The sequence below is a fragment of the Rhizophagus irregularis genome, chromosome 8 (assembly GCF_026210795.1).
Source record: "Rhizophagus irregularis chromosome 8, complete sequence".
Classification (NCBI taxonomy): Eukaryota; Fungi; Glomeromycota; class Glomeromycetes; order Glomerales; family Glomeraceae; genus Rhizophagus; species Rhizophagus irregularis.
In genome coordinates, this window is record NC_089436.1 from 2,831,065 (window position 1) to 2,856,978 (window position 25,914).

A 25,914-nucleotide genomic window follows, 5' to 3' on the forward strand; every position below is an offset into this window, starting at 1 on the left:
ATCTAGTCAAATAAAAATCGTTATGCATAATTTTTGTAATCGGCATGACTTTTTTTTGTGTCACTATTATTTTTAGAAAATTGGTAATAATTTTTTTTTTTAGGTAAGCATCGATCACTTCCATTTGGAGTTTTATTTTTTCGGGACGTGAAACGTCAAACGAGTAAAGAAAAACGCCTTTAATTTTTTTTGAACTACATTTAACAAAAAAAATTCTCCTTTACCTTAATAACGCGATGTCATTAAATAATATTTTAAAAGATGATGAAGAATTTTTAAAAGAATTTTTAAAAGAATTTTATCGTCAAATTATAAAGATAGAATATTATCCTAAATTTGAAAATATTTTATTAGAATGGACAAAAGATTATCTTAATAATAATGAAAAAGATTTTGAAATGATTTTAAGTTTGATGAAAAATCATAAAGAAAATGAAAATTGGTTTTCAAGTTTAATTGGATTTTTTTATATAAATAATAATAATATTATTATAAAAGGTCAAAATGAAGAAGAAGATGATGATGATGATAAAAATACAAATAATAATATTATTATTGATGATAATAAAATTTTAAAATTATATTTATCATCAATTAATAATTATTATAATAATAATAAGAATAAAAAATTGATTTCTATTTATCAATTACTTAATATTATTATTTCAAAATATTTATTATCAATTCATTATTATAAAGATATAATTTTTGATAAAAAAAAGAATTTGATTGATGAAAAAGAAGAATTAAATGTATTATCATATGATCAATTTGAAAATTTTAATGGATTGGAAATAAATTTATTTAAGGATGAAATAAATCTTATGGAAAATTATTTTAAATCTATGATAAATGATGATGATGATGATGATAAAGATTTTAATGAAAATCAATTAGATTATATTAAAAGAAAAGAATTAGAAGAATTAAATAATTTAGGATATTGTTATCAATTTGGATTTGGAATTAAAAAAAATGAATTTAAAGCATTTGAATTTTATTTTAAATCTTCAGAAGGTGGAAATTCTAATGCAAAAAATAATTTAGGTTATTGTTATCAATATGGAATTGGAATAACAAAAGATGAAAAGAAAGCATTTGAATCATATTTTAAAGCTTCTAATGAAGGAAATTCACGTGCACAATATAATTTAGGTATTTGTTATCAAAATGGAATAGGAATAAATAAAGATGATAAGAAAGCTCTTGTATATTATATTAAATCTGCAAAGTCTGGATATTCAATTGCACAAAATAAACTAGGTAATTATTATTTAAATGAAATTGAAACAGGAAAAGATTTAGAAAAGGCTATTTATTGGTTCATCGAAGCTGCAGAAAATGGAAATAAATTTGCTCAATATAATTTAGGTAATCTTTATAAAAATGGTGATGGTGTAAATAAAGATGAAAGAAAAGCTTTTAAATATTATAAAAAATCTGCCAATCAAGAATATTTAGATGCTATATTTGAACTTGGATATTGTTATGAAAAAGGAATTGGAATTGATATTAATATATTAAAGGCAATTAAATTATACAAAATTGCTGCTGAAAAAGAACATATTATTGCACAATGTAATCTTGGTATTTTATATGAAGATATAGAAGATATCGAATGTACTATTTATTGGTATACTAAAGCAGCAGAAAATGGGTGTAAAATAGCACAATATAATTTAGCTTATTATTATAGAACTGGAAAAGAAGTTGAAAAGGATGATATTAAAGCATTTGAATATTATAAAAAATCGGCTGATCAAGGATATGTGGACGCTCAATTTGAACTTGGATGTTATTATTATGGAGGAATCGGAACTGAAGTTAATAAAGTAAAAGCATTTGAGTTATATAAAAAAGCAGCTGATAATAGTCATAAAGTTGCACAATATAATATTGGAATTTTATATAAATTAGGTGAAGGTATAGAAAAAAATAAAATCAAAACTTTTGAATATTATAAGAAATCAGCTGATCAAGAATATCCGAGTGCTCAATTTGAACTTGGAAATTGTTACTATGAAGGAATTGGAACTGAAGTTAATAAAGTAAAAGCATTTGAATTATATGAAAGAGCAGCTGATTATGGTCATAAAGTTGCACAATATAATCTTGGGTTCTTATATAAAAATGGTGAAGGTATTGAAAAAGATGAAAGAAAAGCATTTGAATATTATAAAAAATCAGCTAATCAAGGTTATTTAAATGCCATAAGTAAACTTGGATATTGTTATTCTAATGGTATAGGAACTGAAGTTAATAAAGTAAAAGCATTTGAATTATATAGTATAGCAGCTAAGGCAGGGCATAATCATGCTCGAAATAGCTTGGGACTCGCATATGAAAATGGTGAAGGAACTGAAAAGAGTCTAGAACAAGCTTTTTGTTGGTTTAAGAAGGCAGCAGATGATGGATATGAAGTAGCACAATGTAATTTAGGTGAATATTATGAATTAGGGAATTTCGTAGATAAGGATGAAATTAAAGCATTTGAACTTTATAAAAAATCAGCTGAAAGTGGACATATAAGTGCAAAGTTTCAACTTGGGTATTTTTATGTAAATGGAATTGGAACTGAAATTAATAAAGAAAAAGGATTTGAATTATATAATGAGGCAGCTGGCAATAACTACCAAGAAAATTTTGAAGAAATAGTAAATGATTTAGATAAGGTTAATTATTGGTATCATAAAGCTGCAGAAAAAAATGATAATAAATATGCATTATATAAATTAGGTGAGATTTATGAATTAGGAAAGGGCGTTTGGGAAAATAAAGTTAGAGCATTTGAATTTTATAAAAAATCAGCTAATCTAGGATTTGCTGATGCTCAATTTAAACTTGGATACTGTTATGAAAATGGTGTTGGGACTGATATGAATAAAGAAAAGGCATTTGGCTTATATAAGATGGCTGCAGAAGGAGGAAATATTTTTGCACAAAAAAGTCTTGCGTATTTATATGAATGAACATAGTGATAGTGAAGGGACTAACAAAAATATAGAAATTGCTATTTATTAGTACGACGAAGCTGTAGAAAATTGATATTTAGACGTTAAAGAGAATCTATTCTTTTGAACAAATAGTTAGTATATTTTATACTTTTAATAAACGTTATTCATTCTATTCTATTGTTATTGTTTTAACATTTTTACAATTAATAAATATGTTATTTATTGTTTAATAACATTGAGGTTTTGAAAATAATTTCCAATTGGTGATTCAAAATCATAAGTACCCTATAAAAAAATTCCGATAAATGATCATTTTTCTAGTTTTTATTCTGAAGAAACTCAAACACGTGATAATTTTTCTGAAAAATTTTTTATAGGGGTAACGTTATTAAATATTTATAGGGTTTATTATCCATTGAATGTTTGGTATAAATAGAATAAACATCACATACTGTATGTATATTCAAAAGTTATGTTAATTTGTTTACTATTTATTTCTTTGAAGTCATTTTAAATTACAGCAATATATACAATGGTAAATATTGAGCAAGCTTCTGATTGAATCAGGATCCATGTATAGTTAGATCGATACTCCCTAAAACTTAAAATTGTACAACCGTATGATGAGAAATTTCGTAAAATGATTTATAATATTAAATCTCTACTTAGATACCGATTTACGGCTAAAAGTTAGAAACTAATTACTTGGTAATGAATATAATAAGAAAACTTTCTCCATACGTTTTAAAAAACATTTAACCGACTTGCTTACCTTGGAAGCTGACGGCCTGTAATCGTTGCCCCAGATACAATCAAATGTAATAAAATTTCAAAGAACTCAGTAAGAAATTTCTACGCTTGAGGATTTTTACCTAACTATTGCCTTTCATTATACAGCTTTATACTGACAGATATGACACAATTATTCGAACTCTTCAAACAGTGGAATCACAATTTTCTTTCAAATTAAGTTGCAACCCGCACGCCGTATCAACCAACAAACAGCACATACAATTACTATCATTACGATCATATCAAACAATTTTCCAAACTCAATATGAACGTTACATACTGAATTTCTTTGACGTCTTCGAACTTTCTTTATAGTGAAACAGGATTTCTATTTGGAATTTCGATTTATCTTTCCACTCTGTACATGATATTCTATAAATCGTCTGGTGCCACGCATTCCTTAGAGTAATCGTTTATTTTAAAGAGCCAGTCTGTTTTTAGTGGTTATTGTTTTAATTGTTATTGTTTAATAGGTTAAATTAGCATAGTTTAATTTTAGTGATTGGCTTTTCTTTTTAGCTTATTTTTTTTTGTAATTATCAATATTTACTCTTCTATATAAAATAAGATAACAAAAATATTATCGGTCATGTCAAAGTACTAAGGTAAATACTTATCGACGTGCGATATATTACGTTTTCCGTTCATCTCTTTCTATTTCAACAGATATGTGGGCTTAATTATCAAATTATTGGTTATTAATGAAGTTTTCATTTCACACGTTCTTGTGGCAGCTATTTTCAATGTATTAGTGATAATGAAGTATTGTTGCATTCATTAGAATAATAAAATAGGGCCCATAATATGTGTATACATTTAAATTGGACAAAATTAATACTAGTTTTCCTGATCACTAATTCTAGTTATCGCCTTATCGGCTATTCAAAAACTCTTTTGGGCGTACAGTATGATATCTTATTTATATTTATTAGATATGATGCCTTTATTAATGATACAAATAATACTAAAAGATTTCGCTCAAGATCTAATACTTTTTAAACAGAAGCTTATTACTGTATGATGTAATTTTGATACACAGGCGCATATATTTAATATACGAGTGTAACACAAAATTATTTACGCCAGACCAATACAATCATTACAAAAAAAGGCAACAAGCGGATTGCTGATCTCATTACCCGATTTATTTTTTCTTTGTAACGAATATAAAGTCAACTTCTATTCTATTTCTTTTTTTTAAAAAAAAAATTTTGATTACAAAAACTCCTCAAAAAAAAAAAAAAAAAAAAAAAATGTCTTTTAGTAACACTATAACAAAAGGTGATGAAAATTTTTTAAAAGAATTTTTAAAAGATTTTTATCGTCAGGTTATAAAGATAAAATATTATCCTAAATTTGAAAATATTTTAACGGAATGGACGAAAGATTATTTTAATAATAATGAAAAAAATCCTGAAATAATTTTAAAATTAATGGAAGAACATGAAGAAAGTGATAATTGGTTTTCAAGTTTAATAGGATTTTTTTATAATCATAATATAGGTTATGTTGTTAAAGAAAAAAAATCTTTAAAATTATATTTATTATCAATTAATAATTATAAAAATAAAAAGTTAATTTCTAGTATGTATCAATTACTTAATATTATTATTGCGAAATATTTAATATCAATTCATTATTATAAAGATATTATTTGTAATAAGAAGAATTTAATTGAAAAAGAATTGAATGTAATGACATATAACCAGTTTGAAGTTTTTAATGGATTGGAAATAAATTTGTGTAAAGATGAGATAAATACTATGGAAAAATACTTTGAATTACTGGATAATAATGGTTTTAATGAAAATCAAATAGATTATACTAAAAAGAAAGAATTGGAAGAACTAAATAATTTAGGTTACTGCTATCAATTTGGAATGGGAAAAAATAAGGATAGTTTTAAAGCGTTTGAATATTATTTAAAATCGGCAGAAGGGGAAAATTCTGATGCATTAAATAATTTAGGTTATTGTTATCAAAATGGAATTGGAATAACAAATGATGAAAATAAAGCATTTGAATTGTATTTTAAAGCTGCTAATAAGGGAAATTTACGTGCGCAATATAATTTAGGCGTTTGTTATCAAAATGGAATAGGAATTATTAAAGATGATAAGAAAGCTCTTGAATATTATATTAAATCTACTAAGGATGGATATTCAATTGCACAAAATAAACTAGGTAATTATTATTTAAATGAAATTGAAACAGGAAAAGATTTAGAAAAGGCTATTTATTGGTTTATCGAAGCTGCAGAAAATGGAAATAAATTTGCTCAATATAATTTAGGTAATCTTTATAAAAATGGGGATTGTGTAAATAAAGATGAAAGAAAAGCATTTGAATATTATAAAAAATCAGCCAACCAAGAATATTTGGATGCTCAATTTGAACTTGGATATTGTTATGATAATGGAATTGGAGTTGAAATTAATAAATTAAAAGCGCTAAAGTTTTATAAAATTGCTGCTGTAAAAGGACATGTTATTGCACAAAATAATCTTGCAAGTTTATATGAAAGTGGAGATATTTTAGAAGTAAATTATGAAAAAGCCATTTACTGGTATACTAAAGCAGCAGAAAATGGGCATAAAATAGCACAATATGAATTATTTTGTTTCTATAAATTTGGTACATCAGTTGAACAAAATGAAGTTAAAGCATTTGAATACTGTAAAAATTCAGCTGAGCAAGGGTATTTAGAAGCTCAATTTGAACTTGGATATTGTTATGATAAAGGGATTGGGGTTGAAGTTGATGTGTCAAGAGCATATGAGCTATATAAAATAGCAGCTAAAAAAGGGCATAAGATTGCACAAAATAATCTTGGTGTTTTATATTTTTTAGGTGAAGGGACGGAAAAAAATGTGGAAAAAAGTTTATATTGGTTTAATAAGGCAGCAGAAAATGGATGTAAATTTGCACAATATAATTTAGGTGAATGTTATGAGTTAGGAAATGGTGCGAATAAAGATGAAATTAAAGCATTTGAATATTATAAGAAATCAACTGAAAACGGACATATGGAAGCAAAATTTCAACTCGGATATTGTTATGTAAATGGTATTGGAACAGAAATTAATATAGAAAAAGGATTTGAATTATATAATGAGGCAGCTGGTGGTGATTTCCAAGATAATTTTGATGAAATAGAATATGATTTAGATAAAATTAATTATTGGTATCATAAAGCTGCAGAAAATGATAATAAATATGCATTATGTAAATTAGGGGAATTTCATGAACTAGGAAAGGGTATTGGTGAAAATAAAATTAGAGCATGTGAATTTTATAAAAAATCAGCCGATCAGGGATTTGCTGACGCTCAATATAAAGTTGGATATTATTATGAGAAAGGAATTGGAATTGATGATATTAATAAAGAAAAGGCATTTGAATTATATAAGATGGCTGCAGAAGGAGGGAATATTTTTGCACAAAAAAGTCTTGCATATTTATATGAACATGGTGAAGGGACTAATAAAAATATAGGAAATTCTATTTATTGGTACAACAAAGCTGTAGAAAATGGATATTTAGACGTTGTTATAGAGAATCTAGATACTATTTTCGAATAATAATTAATCTTTATTATTATTGATAAGTCGATAGATAGATAGTACATTTTATACATAATAGACATCGCTATTTATTCTATTCTACGTAAAGTCACATGCTTTACTGCGTTTAACGTATTTAAATGTTACAGGCATATCTTGGTTATGAAAGTAAGTCGTAATTTTGCCACAAGGAAGGCCTAACTTATATAAAAAGCATGTAAATTTAAAAACTTTTTCATATGTTAAAATAAATTTATTTTATTTTAATATATATATATATATATTAATACAGCTAAAAAGTTTTATATATAAAAAACCCAACCCAATTATTTTAGCAACGAGGCAACGAAAATTCAAGTTTTCCCGTCGGATTTTGTGTAGCTTGTCATTCAATTCTTCATTTGTTAAAGAAATTAAAAATAAAGTTTTAAAATGATTTTTCCCAATTTTTTAATTTGCCTTCATTGAACGAAATTGTGTCACTACAGATTTGCATAATTATCACCAATCACCAATCAACTAATCTTTTAAATTATTTTCTAGAATGGGCGTACAAATTATTATCCCAAACGTTTTGTAATTATTTTTGGTATTACCTGCATTATTGATAATGTACACTAGTTGCTTTTTATTTTGTGTCACAAAATCACAAAATCATCGACAGATGGCAACCTCACATGACTCTGAATCCGATATCTTTTAAACCCTGACAATCTACTTTTTTATTATTTAGTTTCTTCTCTTTGAAAAAAAAAGGTTTTTTTTCTTTTCCTTTTTTTTTTGTCTTGAAAGTACGGTAGAAATTCCTGTATCAAAAAAAAAAGAAATATTTTTTTTTTGATTCAGTTCTCACTTTAAATAAATTTTTTTATATACTGTAAGTTATCCAAATAATTTTGATTAACACGCAAAAAAAAAATTTTTTTTATCCTACTTTAATGTCTAAACTTTATTTTTAAATTATTTTCTCCTATTATTATTTCCATTAGTTTCTTTCTATTAGTATTAAAGAAAAAATGTCTGATATAGATTCCGTTGCCACGATGAATCATAAATAACAACAAATAAGTGTAACCAATACAGAATACATTTCTTGCGACTTTTCAGGTGCAACATCTTACGCACCTAGCAATTATGAAGAATCATTTGTTACTCAGTCATTGTTCTCAATTATGAGAACAAAAATGGCCTCAGTTATAAGGACAAAAATGTCCTCAGTTATAAGGACAAAAGTGTCCTCAAATTATAAGGACAAAAATGTCCTCAATTACATGAACAAAAATGTCCTCAAAGTTGCAAGGACAAAATATACACAAATTTACAAGGACAACAATGTCCTCAAAATTATGAGGACAAAAATGTCCTCAAGTTACAAGGACAAAAATGCCCTCAAGTTACAAGAACAACAATGTCCTTAATTACTAGGATAAAATTGTCCTCAAGTTACAAGGACAGAAATGTCCATAAATTATGAGGACAAAAATGTCCGCGCTTATAAGGTCACATGAACACTGCTTAATATTGGCCAATAAAAACCGTGGTTTTCATAGAGGATATAACCTATGCATTTGAGACGCGATGAATAAGGTTATATGATACTTATATCCTTTGCCGATCAGGCAAATGGGGTGCCAAATTGATGGTACCGACTTTTTTGTTTTTGTGTTAATTGCAGTGCGACTCTAAAGAAAAGAATTTAAATAGTTTTTTTTTACGTAGTTTATTATAATATACGTAATATACGTTCAGATATGTATACATATATATAAAGAGACTTTTTTGAATAAAAGTATTTTACTGCTTTATTATAAAAAAATATGTTAAAAAATATAAATATTTATACATCGATAAAAATAGTAATAACTAGATGTGGCTTTGTAAGGGTCATAATAACTATTTTTTCTTGAGTATGCTTATTTATTTTTAGAAACAAGAGAGTGAGAGAGGATTTATTTGATTTAGAACCAAAAAAAAAATGACACAAAAAAAAGTGATGAGTTTATCAATTATTTTTTTTTTTAATTTAATATTTCAATATTTAGTCATTTTAATTAAAGCAACGTCTCAGCATCATACTGTAATTACTGTCTGTATATGATTTTTTTCATTTATGGCCCGATTTGGAATAACATTAGCAGAATGGATTGTTTAATGAAATATGGTTTGTCACCTGATTCAATTATACTGTATATGGCTGACTTATCTGACTAATGTGAGAAAAAAAGATTGTTAAAAACGTATTTATACTTTTTTTTCTTAAATCAGATCTTAGCCAAAACCTTTCATGCATATGTACATTTGATTGTCCTATTAGAAATTTTCGTTTATTAATAAGAAAAACTAAACCTTTTCATTAGCAAAAATCCAATCAAAAATTTCATTAACCGGAACTGATTTAGCCACGAAAATTTTCATCGAAATTATTCTAACCATAAATAAATATAGAATAGATCACTCATAAAAAAAACTGATTTGTCACCATGTTACACATGATCTGCGCACATTGATTATCCACACCTTTCTTTTCTAAAAAAATTATTAACATGTCATATCGACAACAAAATAAGGTTTGTAAAGGATGTATTATTAGAGGAATCACCAAATTTAAATCATTGGAAAAGATTAATGATGACATTAGAGCACAAAACATCGCCAAACCAACCTAGAACTTGGAGATATTTGAATCATAACACAATGTATTGGACATAATACATATTGTAGTATTTTTAACAATACTTGTAATGTATAAGAACAAAAGCTATTTAGTTAACAAGTCAATTATTATAGTGAAAGTAAGTAAAATGTAGTACCTTAATAGTTTGTTATAATATATAATAATATTAAAGTACATAAAATAAGCTTTTTAATTTTTTGCCAATAAAGAAATAAATACATACAAATGGTTTCACGATCGAAGTATAATTACCAATACAAAAAAATTTCTAGTTAATAGCAAAAATTTCCAGGTTTAATTATATAACTTACTTATATTTTGTTCTATATATTTTTCATTCTAGAATAACGTAAATTTATGACTATTCATAATTATGAAAATAATCCTCATTGATCAGACGCAGGTATGTCATGGTTTCATATTACACAAATCAAAAAACTATTTAAATAACTATTCTAAACATCCGCAGTCCGATCTTAAAAAAGTTCTTTTCTTTTTCTTTTGGATGTTTTTTTTTAAATAAAATAAAAATGTTTAATCGTTTTAATTTTCAAAATAGTCATAAAATTATTTTGATTTCATATGTATCTCGTATATGGCTATTTTACGTAAGATAAAATAAAAAAAAATTTAAATCAATTGGCTGGATAATTTAATGGCTATACAATAATACGAATTACCTATAAAATTATTTGATGATCAGAAATGATCTAACAAAACGTAAATTTTATTTTATTGTTAAAAAAAACCTATTATTTTTAAAATTAAACCATATAATTTACTTTATTCAGTTATTAATTGTTAATAGAAACTAGTACAGACCTGAGAATTTATTTCATTAAAATTTAAAAAAAAAGACTGCAATTTATATATTTATTTAGTTTATTTGTTTAAACAATACAATTAAAATTACTAAAGGGACAAAGTCCTACTGCATATGGCAGTAAAATTCTAATTACCGGTATCTATCAAAGTTTTTCCAACATTGCAAAACACTCATATTATCAACATATAAATCAACTTTATTATCATCAGCAGGAAGTATAATTACCACCACTACAATTGTTACTAGTTCCAACTCGAACACGTTAAACGAATTTTCTATATTTGCTTTAAATTTATTTAACATATTTGTTCTTCACAATTGTTTACCATTCCCCCTAGTGTTTTTAGTTTTCACCTAATTAATTTACTAATCACCATGTTTCAACCGTCAAATATCTAATTAGTGGATCATCTCACCCGATCCAACCTGAACTAAAAATTTGGGCCAGGTCATAATAGGTTTTTGACCTACTTTTGGGTTGAGTAACTTATAAAAATGTAACAAAGTAAAAATTACATTGTATTTTATATTATGTTAATCTTATTATAACAAACTACATACAATTCATTGTATTTATTTTTCATATAATTTTATAAATACTTTATTTAATACTATTATAAAAATGTAAATAACTCCACAAGTATTAAGTATACTATTATAAAATTAATATTCTAATAGTTTTAAACCTACTGAACAACTTTTACTTAATTATAAAAAATATATTTCAATAAAATATCATACTGTAGTAATGTTAAAGAAAATAAATAGTAAATAATAAAGAAATTTATATCCAAGATCCCTTTCCTTTCTTTAATTCAGTTACTTTTATCTATAAGTGAAAAATAAATTATTAAATAATATTATTAATAAAATAAATTATGTAAAAAGTTAATGTATATAAGTACCTAGGTCTAGTTTAGTAAAATCTATTGCTTCTATTGATTCTATAATATATAAAAAAAAATAATTATATACATCAATAAAAATATTTAAGAAATGATTTTTGTAAAGTTAAATTAGGAAATTAATTACCTGAATATTCTCCAAATAAATTATCATCATCCTTATTATCAATAGCATTTTTTGGTTCTGGAAGATTTTTAAAATCTAAAAGCCTACTCATGTAAACTGCTTGAGGATTTGTAGTATATGAAAGAGTAGGTCCATTATATAATAATGAAGAGGAAGTTAACTTCTCATTAATTTTATATGCTTCTTCAATTTGCCTTTTGATTTCAGGTTCACCATAAACCCATGATTTACTCCATAAATTGCGTAATAAATTTTCTAATTCACTTGCTTTAGGTCGTTTTAAAGGATCAGCATCCCAACATTGTTTAATTATGTTTAAAATTAATTGAGGAATTTTATAATTTGATTTTGGCCTAAGTCCTTGACAAATGCTAATAGTTAAGAATTTATCATGAGCAATATCATGATAAGGAGGAAGCCCTGTACAGACTTCATATGCAATAATTCCAAATCCATATATATCACTTTCTTGAGTATATTCTTTTCCTCTTAAAACTTCTGGTGCTACATAAGGTAATACCCCATATAGTTCTTTACATTCATTTTGGGATGGTTTTACATTTACTGGTCGACATAATCCTAAATCAGTAATTAAAGTAGTTGTGTCTTCTTTTAATATATTACCACAATGAAAATCACGATGAATTAACCCGCTTTCATGAATATATTTGAGGTTTCGTGAAAGATCTTGTAAAATATTCAACTTTTCATCCCATTTTGTTGAATTAAAACTATTATTTAAATGTTGTCTTAAACTACCATTTATTACATATGCCATTACTATTATAAAATTTCTAGATTCTGGATCTTTAGTAATGCCAAAACAGTGTGCTATACGACTTGTCGTTGGAATCATAATATGGTTTTCAATCTAAAAAAGAATCCATAATAATAATTATTAATAGACGGTTTAACATTTATAAATAGGACAATATCTTGAAATTACTATATTAATAAGTAACTAACTTCTCTTAAAAAATCGGATGTAATATCTTGAGAATTATGTAAACATTTTAAAACAACTGGAAAATCCTTATATTTCCTAAACCAATATTTACTTCTTATCCATTTATTATTCTCAAAATCCCATTTATCTATACGTCCATCTTTCCAAATTCCTTTATAAATAGTTCCAAATCCTCCTTTTGCCAAGTATTCAACATTTTCAAATCTATCATATTCAATCCATTCTAAAACGTCTTCAAAATCTTTAGCTTTAAGTTGTACTTTTTGAATAAACTTGTCAACTTCATGATTTCCACTAGTCCAATTTTTAAAATTTTGTTGAAATTTACATTGACACCAATAATAAGAAGCTCTAGGTTGCTTACATTCTTTGCATAAACCATTATTTTTATAACATATTTTTAATTTTTCATTTAATATTACCTTATCAATTAACAAACTTTGTTCTTCAGTTAGTTTCTTATGGACAAAATCTTTTATTTGCTCAAACACATCATCATTGAGCATAAATTCTTCCATAATGTATTAATAAATGTGACTTCAATTTTATATCTAAATGGAGTAAAAAAAATTATTTTTTTTTTAAAAAAAAAAAAAAAAAAAAAGACGGCCTTTTAAAACGTGCACAGCAGCGATTGACAAAATCATTTTTTATTTATTCGTACCCCCACTTTTGTTATTCGTACCCCCTGCAATAAAATCGTCATGTGATTGGACATTTTATTGTTTACTGCGCCATTTGGAAATAAAATAATTAAATAATCATAATTTCCGATGAAAAAATCAAAAACGTTTTTTTAACAAAAAAAAATGTTGGCTCGACGTTTTTCCATTAAAAAAAAAAATAAGAAACGTCGAACACGACATTTTTTCATTAAAAGAAATAAAAATTATTTTTTTAGTTAAAAAACGTCGAACCTGACGTTTTTTCATTAAAAGAAATGGGAAATAAACATTTTTTCATTAAAAAAAAAAATAAAAACTTTTTTTTTGAACTTTTTTCTTAATAATTTGAATATAAAAAGTTTCGGCATTTTTATATATAAAATTTCAAGAAAAAAGCCCAACCATTTTCTTAATAACTTTCGGGTTATCAAATTCATGACCTAGTATATTTGACATATCATATTCATATGTTACGAAGCAACATAGATCGTCGTCACATGTTCTGGTCTTATCACATGACTTTATTCCCGGCATAACTATCAATATGATTAACGTGAAGCTTATACCTAGGGGTTAGATAAATAAAAAATTGAGAGAAGAATTAAATAATGAAAAAAAGATGGAGAATCTTAAGATATTTACGATGAAATATATAGACGAAGTGATGTATTTTGATGATTTAAATCTTTATTGGAAAAAACATTTAATTCCTGGAGGCCTTAGAGCGTTGCGTAAAAGTGTTCTGAATTAATTTGAAAAAATGAAATGCTTAATAGTAGGAAGGTGGAAGATTTGTTTTTATATAATGAATTTGATTTGAATAGAACGCTGAAATTTATTACTAATCGAAATAACTGTACATCATGAGATATTGAAAGTTAAGATGTATGGAGCGTTCATATGAAATTGGAAATTTTTTAAAGGATTTGCTGACATATGAGATCATTTATGGATCTGCGGAAAAAATGAGGTAACGATTAAAGAAGTTATAGAACGTTTGATTAGTGATTTTGAAGAACATTTATTGAATGAAGAAAAGCATGAGAAAGTTAAATTATTACAGAACATAAATTTTAGTTTTTAAAGATTTTATATGAAAAATCAGAAGTTCTGATCGGAAAAGAGAAATATTGGGAATTGATTAGAAGAGTTTATAATTGTAAATTTAATACGATATCAAAAGACAAAGATGAGAAAGAAATGATGAATGAACTTTGGATGTTTTGTTTTGATGCTTTAAAAAAGGAATTTTGGATCAAAAGGTGTAATGAAGTTAACGAGATAGAACAGAGTTTAGGTATTAAAAAATCAGATAAAAGAGTTAGAAAACTTAAAGCTAAAGACATTGAGAGTGAAGATAAAAATTTAGAAAATCAGAAAAAAAAATTAAAAATTGATGCAAAATATAAAAAGAGAGAAAATAATATTAAATTAGTAACAAAAAATAGAATAATTAGTAGGTTCACAGAGGGAAAAGATACGAAAAGTTGGAATTTAATGCCAAAGTTAGTTTAGTTTATATTTTAGATTAGATTAGATAGATTTTAGTATATAGGTATTGTTTGAATACTTTAGTTATAGAGGGTAAATTAATTTTTAATTTGCTTTCTAAGTGTTTTAATGTTTATGTAATCTTTTCTATAAATAAATTAATAAATTAATAAACGCGTTATTTTAAAAAAAAAGGGTTAGATAAATAAAGTATGTATTGATGATTTATGATTTATCAAAAGAACATCTTAATAAAAATAATGTATTTGTGGAATTTATTATTATCAAAAAAAAATTTAATATTGAATAAATAATATTAAAAAGTTATCATTATTAATACCAAAAAAATTACATTGTATCCTATTGTTATTGACGAAAAAAATATAATTTTTTTAAAAAATATTGACCATATCGGAAATCGGAATGAATACTTTGGATCATCCTGGATCACACTTTCAGGACTTTCAATCTAATCATAAAAAGAGTACATAGCTATAATAAGTATTAGTAATCGATAAACAGGCTAATTAATTTTTTTTTTAATTTCAGTAATAAAATAGCAATGATTTGCAATTTGGTATTAATGCTATAATTTACCGGGAACAGAAATATATATATAAGGTCAGGTAATGAAAAAATTTTTTTACTACGCATTTTTTCAGGGCCGGAATTATGATAATGCCAGCAATTGCTATAATAAGAAATATAATTCTGACCGGAATTATCAAAATTATCTAAAAAAGGAAAGATTTTCATATTTTTTTTTTTTTACTAGACCACACTCTAGACCACCCATTACACAATTTAAATTAAATTATTTATACAGGGCAATCTAAATGTTACAGAATTTTTTTATTAGATAGATTTCTCGTAAATGCAGCCTTATGCAGGAAAAAAAATAGCCCGCAAAAAAGGAAATTCAATTTGTAAATCCCGATCGTTTTCGAGGATTTGGATTGGATTGGCATCACCGTACCTACTGCGTCGCTGTGTCCCGGCTAGGTTTATTCGGTAAAATGTTTTTCAGAAAGCAGGGGACGAGTTTTGTTCTTGGGATATATACGACTGGGATCGGAATCTTCAGGGATTCGCTGCTAGGTTTTCGTCATGGAAGTATGTTGGGAATTTATAGTAAAATGTGATAGGATATTGAGATAAGAAATGCGTTAGTCGGTTCTTGTTTGTATTTTGTTTTAGATAGATAGTTAGATACTTTAATTACTTTATGATATTATATTGGGCATGTCGCGTTACGTGCGTGTCTCATACTAATAAAGTTTAATATAAAAAGAAAAAAATTCAAATTTGTAAAATTAGTAGATCACATGATAATCTACCAATTAGTACGAGTGTTATAAATTAAAATAACATATTAAAATGATCTGTCTTATTGATTTTTATTGATCAACAATTAATATGATATCAAATTCGGAAAAAATCTCGAATTTTTTAATATTCGATAACTTTGGCATTTAATTAGGATTCAATAAATATTAAAAAATTTAAAAAATACAAAGAATAACATAATATCTAGCTTTTCCGAAAAAATACTAAAGAAAAAAATTTTATCTTATGGAAATGTTATTCAAGAGTAAATACTTATTATTGTCGAAACTTAAATAATTTTTTATTGGAAAAAGCTTTCTATTACATGATACTTTGGCTGAATTTTTGAAAAAAAAATAGTGAAAAGAATTCAGGTGGGGAATTACATCAATCTTATTTGGAAACTTCTTGAAAAATTCATTTAATAATAGTCAACATTACGATCACAAAAAAAAATAGTAAATTTTACTATATAGTTTTGTCAAACTATGCTGACAGCGCAACCTAATGTTACATGCGCGATCCTCATTCTTAGCACCTTTAATAATATCCCCTATAAAAAAAGTCGATCCGTGTTTTATATTCCATCTTCTTTTTCCGTAGTATTCCCGAAATTAATAACCTTATATCACATTTTCCGTGAATGCCGTGAAAGGTACATTTTTATGAAGCATTTACAGAAATAACGGATAAAATTTTTATAGGGATTGGAGAGTAGTGTGAGATATTCCTTTCTTAGTGATAATAATTAAATTTAAAAAGAAATCAAAAATTTTTTCTTGAATTGATATTCCATTGTCAATTCAAGGATTTACAGTCACAAAAAACCACGAGGTTTTTTTGAGTCACGAGTAAAGAAAAATATAAATATTGAGTTTTTTTTCTTTTTTGCAAAAAAAATAACTTCATAACATTATATATCTGTGAAGACATATTTTATCTTTACTAGTTTTATTTTTTTTATTTCCACTTTTAATAACTTATTTTAACCCTAAATTCTTAACGTTAATTTCAAAATGAATGAAAAATTTATATTTTACATATTGATTGTACTGACAGTCATAACTAATTCAAAATATACGGTTGCAGGTTCTATAATTACTAAAGTATTTGATATCGAAGATACGATTGATTATTGGACACCTGAAAGAATGAGAGATGCAATACCCTTAACAAATAATGAATCTGATAATAATAAACCCAATTTTCGTACTAAAAGAAATCGGTTATTAGTGAAGAAAGCGAACTTTAATCCTTATGTTCCTTATGGAAAATTATTTTTTCATAACACCGGCGATGGTAAAAATTATGCTTGTACTGCTAGTGTAATTAGGACTGACAATGGAAATATCGGGCTTACTGCCGCACATTGTATTTATAATCAAAATAATAATTGGTCTTCAAATATGGTTTTTTGCCCCGGGTTTCAAAATGGTGAATGTCCAGTTGCTATCCCCGTTAAAGGAGGTTCTGTAGAAGTAGTAAATAATAAATATTATTATGATTACGGCATGATTAAATTCAATTACGATCAGGGTAAATTGCAAGACAGAACAGGATGTTTTGACTGGGATACTAATCCGGGAGATACAGTTAATAATATCACTGCAATAGGTTATCCAGTAAATGGTGAAATTGAAAATTGTAAAAAAGATGGAAGTTCCCTTTGCCAATGGAGTGGGAGTTCGTTTAGATCAGGTAGTTTTAGATACGTACCTATAAATACCGGAAGTGGTTCAAGCGGAGGCCCTTGGATTAGAAACTATGACAATAAAACTCAAACAGGCTGGGTAATTGGTAATACAAGCGCTTCATCAAAAGGGTTATCTAATTCACCCATATATGCTCACGACGAATTCACGAAACTAATAAATGAGGCTGTAAAACTTTAAACTAATTAAGACAATAACTTATTTTATTACTATTATCACTAAATACTTACCTAATATAATTTATTACTATTTATTTACTAAATTAATAAACGATTGGTTTACATATAAAATGACAGTTTATTTACTTTGTGCTTCGAGAATTTTATGAACGGATAATTAAATAAAAACTATACAAAATTTTTAAGTTAACATTAATTAACGTACACTTATCGATCAACTAAGTTTCCGTGAATATGATACATTTATGGGAAAAATAACGAAAATATAAGTAACTTCATGCATAGGACATCGAATAACGGAAAAAATTTTTTTATGAGATGAACTTCGGAGTCTCCAAAAGCAAATGAATTATATTACAAATTTTTTTTTTTTTACTTTCTCTAAAAAGAAATGCTTTGTCAACTTCCAACTGACTGCTTTTACATTCATATTAATCAATTGTACTTATTGTAAAATTTCATTCAAAGAAATATTTGGGATTTTAAATATTCTCCAAATGAATCAATAGTGCTCTTATATAGAAACAAAATTTTTATATCATGCAGCATTTTGCAAAGTATTTTCAACTGATGAGATTGTTCGAATAATTAATAATGTCCTTTAAAAATGAAATATCCATTAAAGATAAAAATTACTTGGCAAAAGAAATATTTTTGAATCAAACTACTTGATAATCTTTATAATGTAAATGTTCTAAATTATATAATTTTCATAGATTTTCCTATCGCATTCAGTGGTTATCTTAGACAGGTAACAATGTACCTCGTCCAATATGAAATTTTTAGTCAGTCGATGGAATTATTTTGCTTACACATGCATGTGCCTGTGCGACAAAAAATAGGTGGATCACAAGACAGGATTGTGCGACATATTAATTTTCACATATAATAGAAAAGAAATTATGTATGATAACCTTTGTCTATTTTTTTCCCGAACAAATGTGAGAAAAATGTGAAAGAGTGTCTAGTTGCAACACAGGGCCCACCCTATAAGTTAATAATGACGACAAAACCATATGCTATGAAGGGCTAAGAACTTTGTAATTTCGAGATCGCCAGGCGTTAGTCCAACTTTGAGTCTTTCAGGTAAATGTGAATGTAGGAGTATGTGGAAGTTCAGCCAACTTTCCCGCAAAAAATTAGGTATGTAACGTATTTTATTTATTTTTTTATAGAAAACCTGACTCACACCTCCCAAGAAACATATTCATGTCTTAGTCGAACCGCCCGTGTAAACCGCTCTGCCGTGAACAAGAATTGCTTGTTGGAGAACAAGTCTGTGTATGGTACGTAAGAAATAGTGAAAAGAGTCGAGGGTCGTGTGAAAACTTTATTTTCGGTTCTAACAGGCCATTACAATATAGGCTTTGATGTTGTTGTTAGCCCGAAACGGAAGTCAACCAAGTGGACAGTGAATATCGAACGTACGACTCTCAAAGACCTCAAAGATTACATACGTGAATTGTACACACCACCAGCGCTTGAAAATGATGGAGCAGAACCAAACTTTATGAGTGATGAGATAGATATTCACATAGGAACGATTCTTCATTCCAAGAGATGTTGCAGTTGTTCGTGTCAATTAAATTTACTGTATTTATTGAGACGCCATCAAATCCATTCAGCGACCTTCCCAAAAGTGTGCGAACTCTATGGGCTTAGCGATGACCCGAGTCCAAGTATCGATGTGTACCCCGTTTTTTATGTGGTTGCGTAGAATTAAAAGATGAAATATCTCGAACCGCGGTTAAGAACCTAATGACCGAATTGAAACTTCGTCAAAGATTACTCCACTCGACATGGCATATGAGGCGACGAAATCTATTTATTTTCACTGCTATCTAGCTAGTGGAGTCTCGTTCTATGAGGATGATTTCAAAATCATACCGGAAAAACTTATTGAAGGTCGTAATGGATAAGGAAACCTCGATTGTGCGATAGAGTGTCGATCGACCGGAAGGATGTTTGGTTTAGTAGAATTTAAGAGGGAGGATTTTATGAAGAGATTTACCCAGGGATCTGTACAAATGGAATCGTCATTGACGGGTCGTAAGCGCAAAGCCGAAGAAATAGATGATGGACTAGTTGTGGACAGGGTTACCGACGCAAGAGAATGATACTTTATGGAATATACTTTAGATGAAGTGGGAAAGCCATCGTTTAAGTTATCAGAACCCGCTAGTGCCGTGTATAAAAGTGATAGCATGCAGGTCATGGTTGAAGAAGTTTTAATTGCTGAAGGAGGCGCAGAAGCCAGTTGAAGATTCACAAAGTGGAGTAAAAGAGTAAGGTCAACAGGCGATCTTGCGATAAAATCGATAGGGATAGGCTATTCATAGAGTGAATGCTTAGGATAGAAATGTAGTAACTTCTTCATGTGTTCTGGCGTAGTCCCAATCTTTTATATTTATTTTGCATGTATTAATAAATTTTTTTCTTAGCAAAAAGTGATCGGCATTACAAATTGTAACGCGCACATGATTTTTCATTTTTTGAACATTAGTGTATAAACAGTGTTACCGATCATGACAGTTTAGCAACGGAGCCTGAATTATTGAGGAAACACTTGAAGCCGAGAATGCCGAGATTTCTGAACTTAAAAGAAATTAGTAAAGTTTGCTGAACTTGAGGCTGAGAACGCGAAGTTGAGACAGATTATTAAGGAAAATACTGAGTTCAAAGCTGAAGTAGCAAAATTAAGGCATGATATTGAAGAAATTAAGTTGCAAACCTCTCCTTAATCCTGCCAATCACGAACTTCCCTCGTGTCCAGAGAAAAAGAGAAGGTAAGAGGTATTACCAGAGGTAATGGTATCGAAAACAGACTATGAGATTGAGATTATTTCTAAGGAAATGATTCAGGGATGAGCAGAATACTATTGATGAGACAGAGCCTCGGTTTGACGGAAACCAAAGAAGGCGGATGTGCAAGGTGTATGTTCTATCTCGACGGAATAGCCCGTTAATATACCTAGCCCTGTTGTAAACTAATGTGATAATACCGTGCAAAATGCCTCTCAACCCTCTTCACCATCATGCATGAGCGAGCAGAAGTCATTGGAGGATAAAGCAGTGGATGTTTTCTGGGTGAAGTGCATAAGAGAAGTGTCAGTGATGGGATAAGGCGGAGGAAGCGGGAGAAAAACCTTCGAGAAGATGATTCGATACTGAAGGTATCTTCCCAAATAGAATCGAATACAGAAGCGCTTGTAGCTTCCAAGGATATCCCAGAAGTGTCTATCAACCAAAAAATCACTTATAAACAAAAAATGAAACAAAGCTTGAGAAATGAGCCAGTATCTGCTTGCACCAAAAGCAATTGTTCCTGGGCCAAGATAGTATTTGATATGGAGATTCCCGAATTCTCTTTAGAAACGATTCTAACAGGAATACAGGATCTAGTGAAGTTACAGCGCAAAATATAGTTGATCTATTTAGGGTGGCAATGAAGGTCCGACAAAAGGAAATTCATGCCGGTATTGTTACTACAAGGCGTATGAGGGCCGGATCAAGGATGTCAAGTCTACAAACAACATTGATGATCAATCGGCGAGAACATTGTTATACAACGAGATCACTTGCGTCAGAAAACGTTCACACTATTTATGGGAATTAGAATAGATAGAATCTAAGCAGTTACTTATAGCGCAAGTGCAATTTCAATCTTATTCAGGACATTATAGGATGATTCCCCCAAAGGCCAACAATACAGATGAGGTTACAAATTGTAACGCACACGTGACTGAATTTTCTGAGGTAAGCGGATCAACCGCACTCATTCCATGACCAGGCATTAAAGTCTTAAAGCCTATCCATTGCAAGACAAAATCTTCAAAGTCCATCATGTGAGACGAGTCATATAGAAAATTAGTAGGGTATTATATAGAGTGAGGTCCTAAGGGACTGAATCTTATCGTTTAGGTTGTGTGCTTAGAACAAAAGATCTCGAGGTGGTAGTATAGACCGTTCATGTGAGATCGATCACCTGAAATGCGCAGAGCGCGATATCGAACATCATGCGCAGTAAGTACGTCATCTTAAATTATAATATAAAATAATTAAATTTAAAAAAAATATTTTTGTATTTAATTTATTGTACATATATAGCATTAAAAAGTATTTGCAGTATGTTCCTCCAAACTTTTTAATACTGATTCATTGTTAAAAATGATAAATATATCGGTAATTTTATATTGATTCATTATTCTCGTTATTATTCACAGAATATCGTGAAATAAATTGTAAATACACAATGTATTATTTAATTTGATAATTGCTATGTTATTTTTAAAATTATTATTTATTAAATTTGTAATTATAATCGATGTTAAAATACATATTAAATTCCAAATTGGAATTCAATATTTGTTGAATAAATTATATTCGCATTGCATAATAATTATATTATCTTCATTTACATTTATTTTTTTTATACTACTTATTATAAATTATTTCAGATCATCAAATAATAATAATAATAGAAACATTACAAGTAACTTCCTTATAAGAAAGTTGCGTATCGTTTAAAGTAACAACAAATAATTTTTTTTAATATTATAAATTATTATAATATTAAGATCTTATTATCCAGTATTTTTTCACCACCGCATGGCTTTTGGCCGGCATTACGGCACTAAGAAATTAGCTATATGTTCATGACAAATATGATTTCACACGCTTAAAAAGCCGATATACTATGATCGCGTGATCACGTGGGTGAAAAGTGACGGAAGAGTCGGAAGATGGTTGCTGTTCATCCAAATACGCAAATACAGTCACTGTATATAAAAAATTAAATAAAAATGACAGATAACCAGTTCTGAAATACCAACATGCACTCGAGTTTTCAAAAATGTGAGAAAATTAAATAAAATTAAATATCAGGCATATTTTATTGCATGTGACCCATGTGTTATATGTGTTTACGCCATTGAAATTAATTATTAATTATTTGATTTAAGAAACAACATATTTTTATAATGAAACAAAAATAGCCTCTTTAACCCCTATTTATTATTCCTTTACAAAATTTCATTATCTGAATAATCTGCCATTTAATATGCTTCTGACTTTCTTTGTATTCTTTGTGTATTTCTTTTTAGAAGTCAGAGATCAATGGAACCTCTTTAGTAAATCATAATAAAAAATAATTTTCAATACAACTAAAAAACTAAATCTTTATTAGTTATTTTAAAATTTTCTTGGTTTAACTTTAATAAGTAATTCTTTACAAACTGTAATTAAATCAGAATTATATTTAAGTGGTGCATTTGGATCTGCCATTTCAATGTCATATTTTCTATAAATTAAGGCTAATAAACATTTTAATTCTATCATCGCTAATTTTCTCCCAGGACAGATTCTAATTCCACCTCCAAAAACTGAGAAAGCAGTTTTAACGTGTTGTTTTTCAAGTAAATATTTATTACTTTCATCAATTTTATAAAATCTATCAGGATCGAATTTTTCGGGATCAGTCCAATAATCCTTTCGTTTCATTATTGCACAGTAAAGTATTGAAAACGAAGTTTTTTCTGGCCAACAAAGCCCTCCTATCGTATCTTTTTCAACATTTACACGACCAAGTGAGTAATTTATAGGAAAATGACGGTATACTTCCTTAATAACTGCATCGCAATATTGCAATTTATCGATATCATTATGTGTTATGGGTTTTGTAACATCCTTTCCAAGTACTTCATCGAATTCTTGTCGTAATCGTTGTACCACTTCTGGATGATGTCCAAGATGATATATAATAAAGCAAAATAAATTCGAAACCTAAAAATTTCAAATGAATTTTTTAAGTAAATACGTAGTACATACTGTACATACTGCTGTTTAGTACTATATTTAACAAAATGAAATTTTACTCACGCTATGAGTTCCCCCGCCAACGGCATCAAGTATATTACCCAAAATTTCTTTATCAGTCATCGGTCTTAACAAATCGGCATCAACATCGCCATGTCTCACAATTTCAATATCACGCGGTGTATTTGCGATTATATTTGATGTCAACATATCGTTACGAAGAAGTTGTTCACATGGTGTATTCTCAATTTCAACCCTTCTTTTTTTAATAATTTTATATACTTTTTCGTATAAATAATCTCTATTTTTTAATAAACTAATTGCTTTTCCACGAATAAAAGGAACATAATGACGCATAAATTTATTAAAATAAAAAAAGTAAATGGCTCCTCTTATTAACAATTCAAATGATTGAATAAAATTTTCTGATTCATTGATTTTTCCTTTTTCTTTTTTGTCTAAATCATTACTTTCAGGTACGAGGGTATGATAATAAGAAGTAATAGAATTATTTCTTTCTCCTATCGAAATTTTAAAAATCATATCATTTGTAAACCTATGCATCCATTTTATAAGATCTAATTCATGATTTTCTCCAAGTTTATTCCAATAAGATTCCATTTCACTCCATAATTCATTCGTCCATTCAACAGCTTGATAATTAAAACTTGGGGTCATCATAGCTTGAGTGAAGAATTGACGATTATATTTCCAAGATTTTGGATCAATATTATTAATTATTCCTGTTCCATCTATTCCATATTCTTTAAATCCTTCTGAGACAATATATCTTCTAAATGGATATTTAGTTTTTGTTGAAGGTATATTCATATTTTCAATTAAATCTGTATTACATAATATGATTGTACGTTGTCCCGCTAAATTTATTTCAAACATATCTCCATATTTTTTATGCAACGATATTAACCAATCATTAAATTCATATCCAAATTTTTGATGAATGTTACCAACTATTGGAAGTGGAAATGGGCCAGGTAAAGGATTTAGTCGAGTGAAATAATGATAATAATATCGAGATACGTAGAGAATTATGAAAGTTGTGAAAAGATAAAAAATATCAGAAATTCTGAGTGAAGAAACAATTGTCGATATCATTTTTGAGAAAAAATATTTAAAAAAAAAAAAAGAATTTATAAACCACCTGGAAGAATGCTTCATGCGCATATTTATATGTAAATTCAGATTAATTACACAATAAATAATTTCGTGAATCAACGTCCATTCAAAGGTTTCAGATGATATGCATTGATGATTTATAGTAATTCATTTTTTGTAAATAAAAAAATCATATGCTTTGATGATTTATAGTAATTTGTAAATAAAAAAAATTAAAGTTTCATTCCAAGGTAAACAATAATCTATATCTGGTTTAAAATCAACTATACGAAAAATATTGAATCATTGACTAGCGGATGAACTATTTATCCGATTAATTTATTGGTCGATCATTCATTCATTATTTATTGAGATTGGAAAGATTGGTAAATAAAGAAAATGATACAACTGGGAAAAAGAAAATCTATATTAAGCAAAGTATTAAAATTACTAGTAACCCTCAGTCTATATATCCTTTCAAGCCCCACAATGGAACCGTCTTACTAACCTAAGAGATTGTTGTCACAACTTTTGGTGACAGAAGATTTAACTTTTTAAAATTTTAACAATTAAGAATAGAGTGAGCCATTCCCTGCCTGATTTTCTTTTTAGGATTGAAAGAAAATCCGGGATTTTTTAAAGTTGTAGTATATGGGTCTTCTATAAATAAATGAGGTTGTAAATATTTATGTTTCTAATATGATTATTCCCGATACATTGTATTCCTTGGCATAGTTTGACGATTTTTAGCATTATAATATCCTTTTATTTTCTCTAATGATTTAATAAGCCAAAACGATATT

General features: G+C 27.6%; 10 protein-coding genes across 10 annotated transcripts; 7 read left to right on the plus strand and 3 right to left on the minus strand.

The window, feature by feature from the left end:
• Window positions 1–222: 222 nt before the first annotated feature.
• On the plus strand, window positions 223–2,969 carry OCT59_028519 (uncharacterized protein; the record flags this gene model as incomplete). The annotated part of the gene is made up of 1 exon (XM_066147341.1): window positions 223–2,969. Exon 1 carries the CDS (start codon window positions 237–239, stop codon window positions 2,967–2,969), a length of 2,733 nt encoding a protein of 910 aa, XP_065994056.1. The 5' UTR covers window positions 223–236.
• A 2,030-nt stretch (window positions 2,970–4,999) lies between these two features.
• OCT59_028520 (uncharacterized protein) lies at window positions 5,000–7,587 on the plus strand (the record flags this gene model as incomplete). The annotated part of the gene is made up of 1 exon (XM_066147342.1): window positions 5,000–7,587. The coding sequence occupies one exon, from the start codon at window positions 5,000–5,002 to the stop codon at window positions 7,325–7,327; it is 2,328 nt and encodes a 775-aa protein (XP_065994057.1). The 3' UTR covers window positions 7,328–7,587.
• An 894-nt stretch (window positions 7,588–8,481) lies between these two features.
• On the plus strand, window positions 8,482–8,727 carry OCT59_028521 (uncharacterized protein; the record flags this gene model as incomplete). The annotated part of the gene is made up of 1 exon (XM_066147343.1): window positions 8,482–8,727. One exon carries the CDS (start codon window positions 8,482–8,484, stop codon window positions 8,725–8,727), a length of 246 nt encoding a protein of 81 aa, XP_065994058.1.
• A 2,897-nt stretch (window positions 8,728–11,624) lies between these two features.
• On the minus strand, window positions 11,625–13,326 carry OCT59_028522 (uncharacterized protein; the record flags this gene model as incomplete). Its single annotated transcript, XM_066147345.1, has 5 exons — window positions 11,625–11,638; window positions 11,715–11,753; window positions 11,842–12,212; window positions 12,492–12,712; window positions 12,808–13,326. The coding sequence occupies 5 exons, from the start codon at window positions 13,324–13,326 to the stop codon at window positions 11,625–11,627; spliced, it is 1,164 nt and encodes a 387-aa protein (XP_065994059.1).
• Window positions 13,327–14,673: 1,347 nt separating this feature from the next.
• On the plus strand, window positions 14,674–14,988 carry OCT59_028523 (uncharacterized protein; the record flags this gene model as incomplete). The annotated part of the gene is made up of 1 exon (XM_025325689.2): window positions 14,674–14,988. One exon carries the CDS (start codon window positions 14,674–14,676, stop codon window positions 14,986–14,988), a length of 315 nt encoding a protein of 104 aa, XP_025179978.2.
• Window positions 14,989–17,306: 2,318 nt separating this feature from the next.
• Window positions 17,307–18,182, plus strand: OCT59_028524 (uncharacterized protein; the record flags this gene model as incomplete). The annotated part of the gene is made up of 1 exon (XM_025310675.1): window positions 17,307–18,182. One exon carries the CDS (start codon window positions 17,307–17,309, stop codon window positions 18,180–18,182), a length of 876 nt encoding a protein of 291 aa, XP_025179977.1.
• A 539-nt stretch (window positions 18,183–18,721) lies between these two features.
• OCT59_028525 (uncharacterized protein) lies at window positions 18,722–20,442 on the plus strand (the record flags this gene model as incomplete). Its single annotated transcript, XM_066147346.1, has 6 exons — window positions 18,722–18,738; window positions 19,209–19,267; window positions 19,357–19,467; window positions 19,546–19,605; window positions 19,934–20,086; window positions 20,321–20,442. The coding sequence occupies 6 exons, from the start codon at window positions 18,722–18,724 to the stop codon at window positions 20,440–20,442; spliced, it is 522 nt and encodes a 173-aa protein (XP_065994060.1).
• OCT59_028526 (uncharacterized protein) lies at window positions 20,043–20,396 on the minus strand (the record flags this gene model as incomplete). Its single annotated transcript, XM_066147347.1, has 1 exon — window positions 20,043–20,396. One exon carries the CDS (start codon window positions 20,394–20,396, stop codon window positions 20,043–20,045), a length of 354 nt encoding a protein of 117 aa, XP_065994061.1.
• A 442-nt stretch (window positions 20,443–20,884) lies between the features above and the next one.
• OCT59_028527 (uncharacterized protein) lies at window positions 20,885–21,606 on the plus strand (the record flags this gene model as incomplete). The annotated part of the gene is made up of 3 exons (XM_066147348.1): window positions 20,885–20,967; window positions 21,044–21,115; window positions 21,252–21,606. 3 exons carry the CDS (start codon window positions 20,885–20,887, stop codon window positions 21,604–21,606), a joined length of 510 nt encoding a protein of 169 aa, XP_065994062.1.
• A 1,765-nt stretch (window positions 21,607–23,371) lies between these two features.
• OCT59_028528 (uncharacterized protein) lies at window positions 23,372–24,118 on the minus strand (the record flags this gene model as incomplete). Its single annotated transcript, XM_025308912.2, has 2 exons — window positions 23,372–23,962; window positions 24,059–24,118. The coding sequence occupies 2 exons, from the start codon at window positions 24,116–24,118 to the stop codon at window positions 23,372–23,374; spliced, it is 651 nt and encodes a 216-aa protein (XP_025179975.2).
• Between the last annotated feature and the right edge of the window lie 1,796 nt (window positions 24,119–25,914).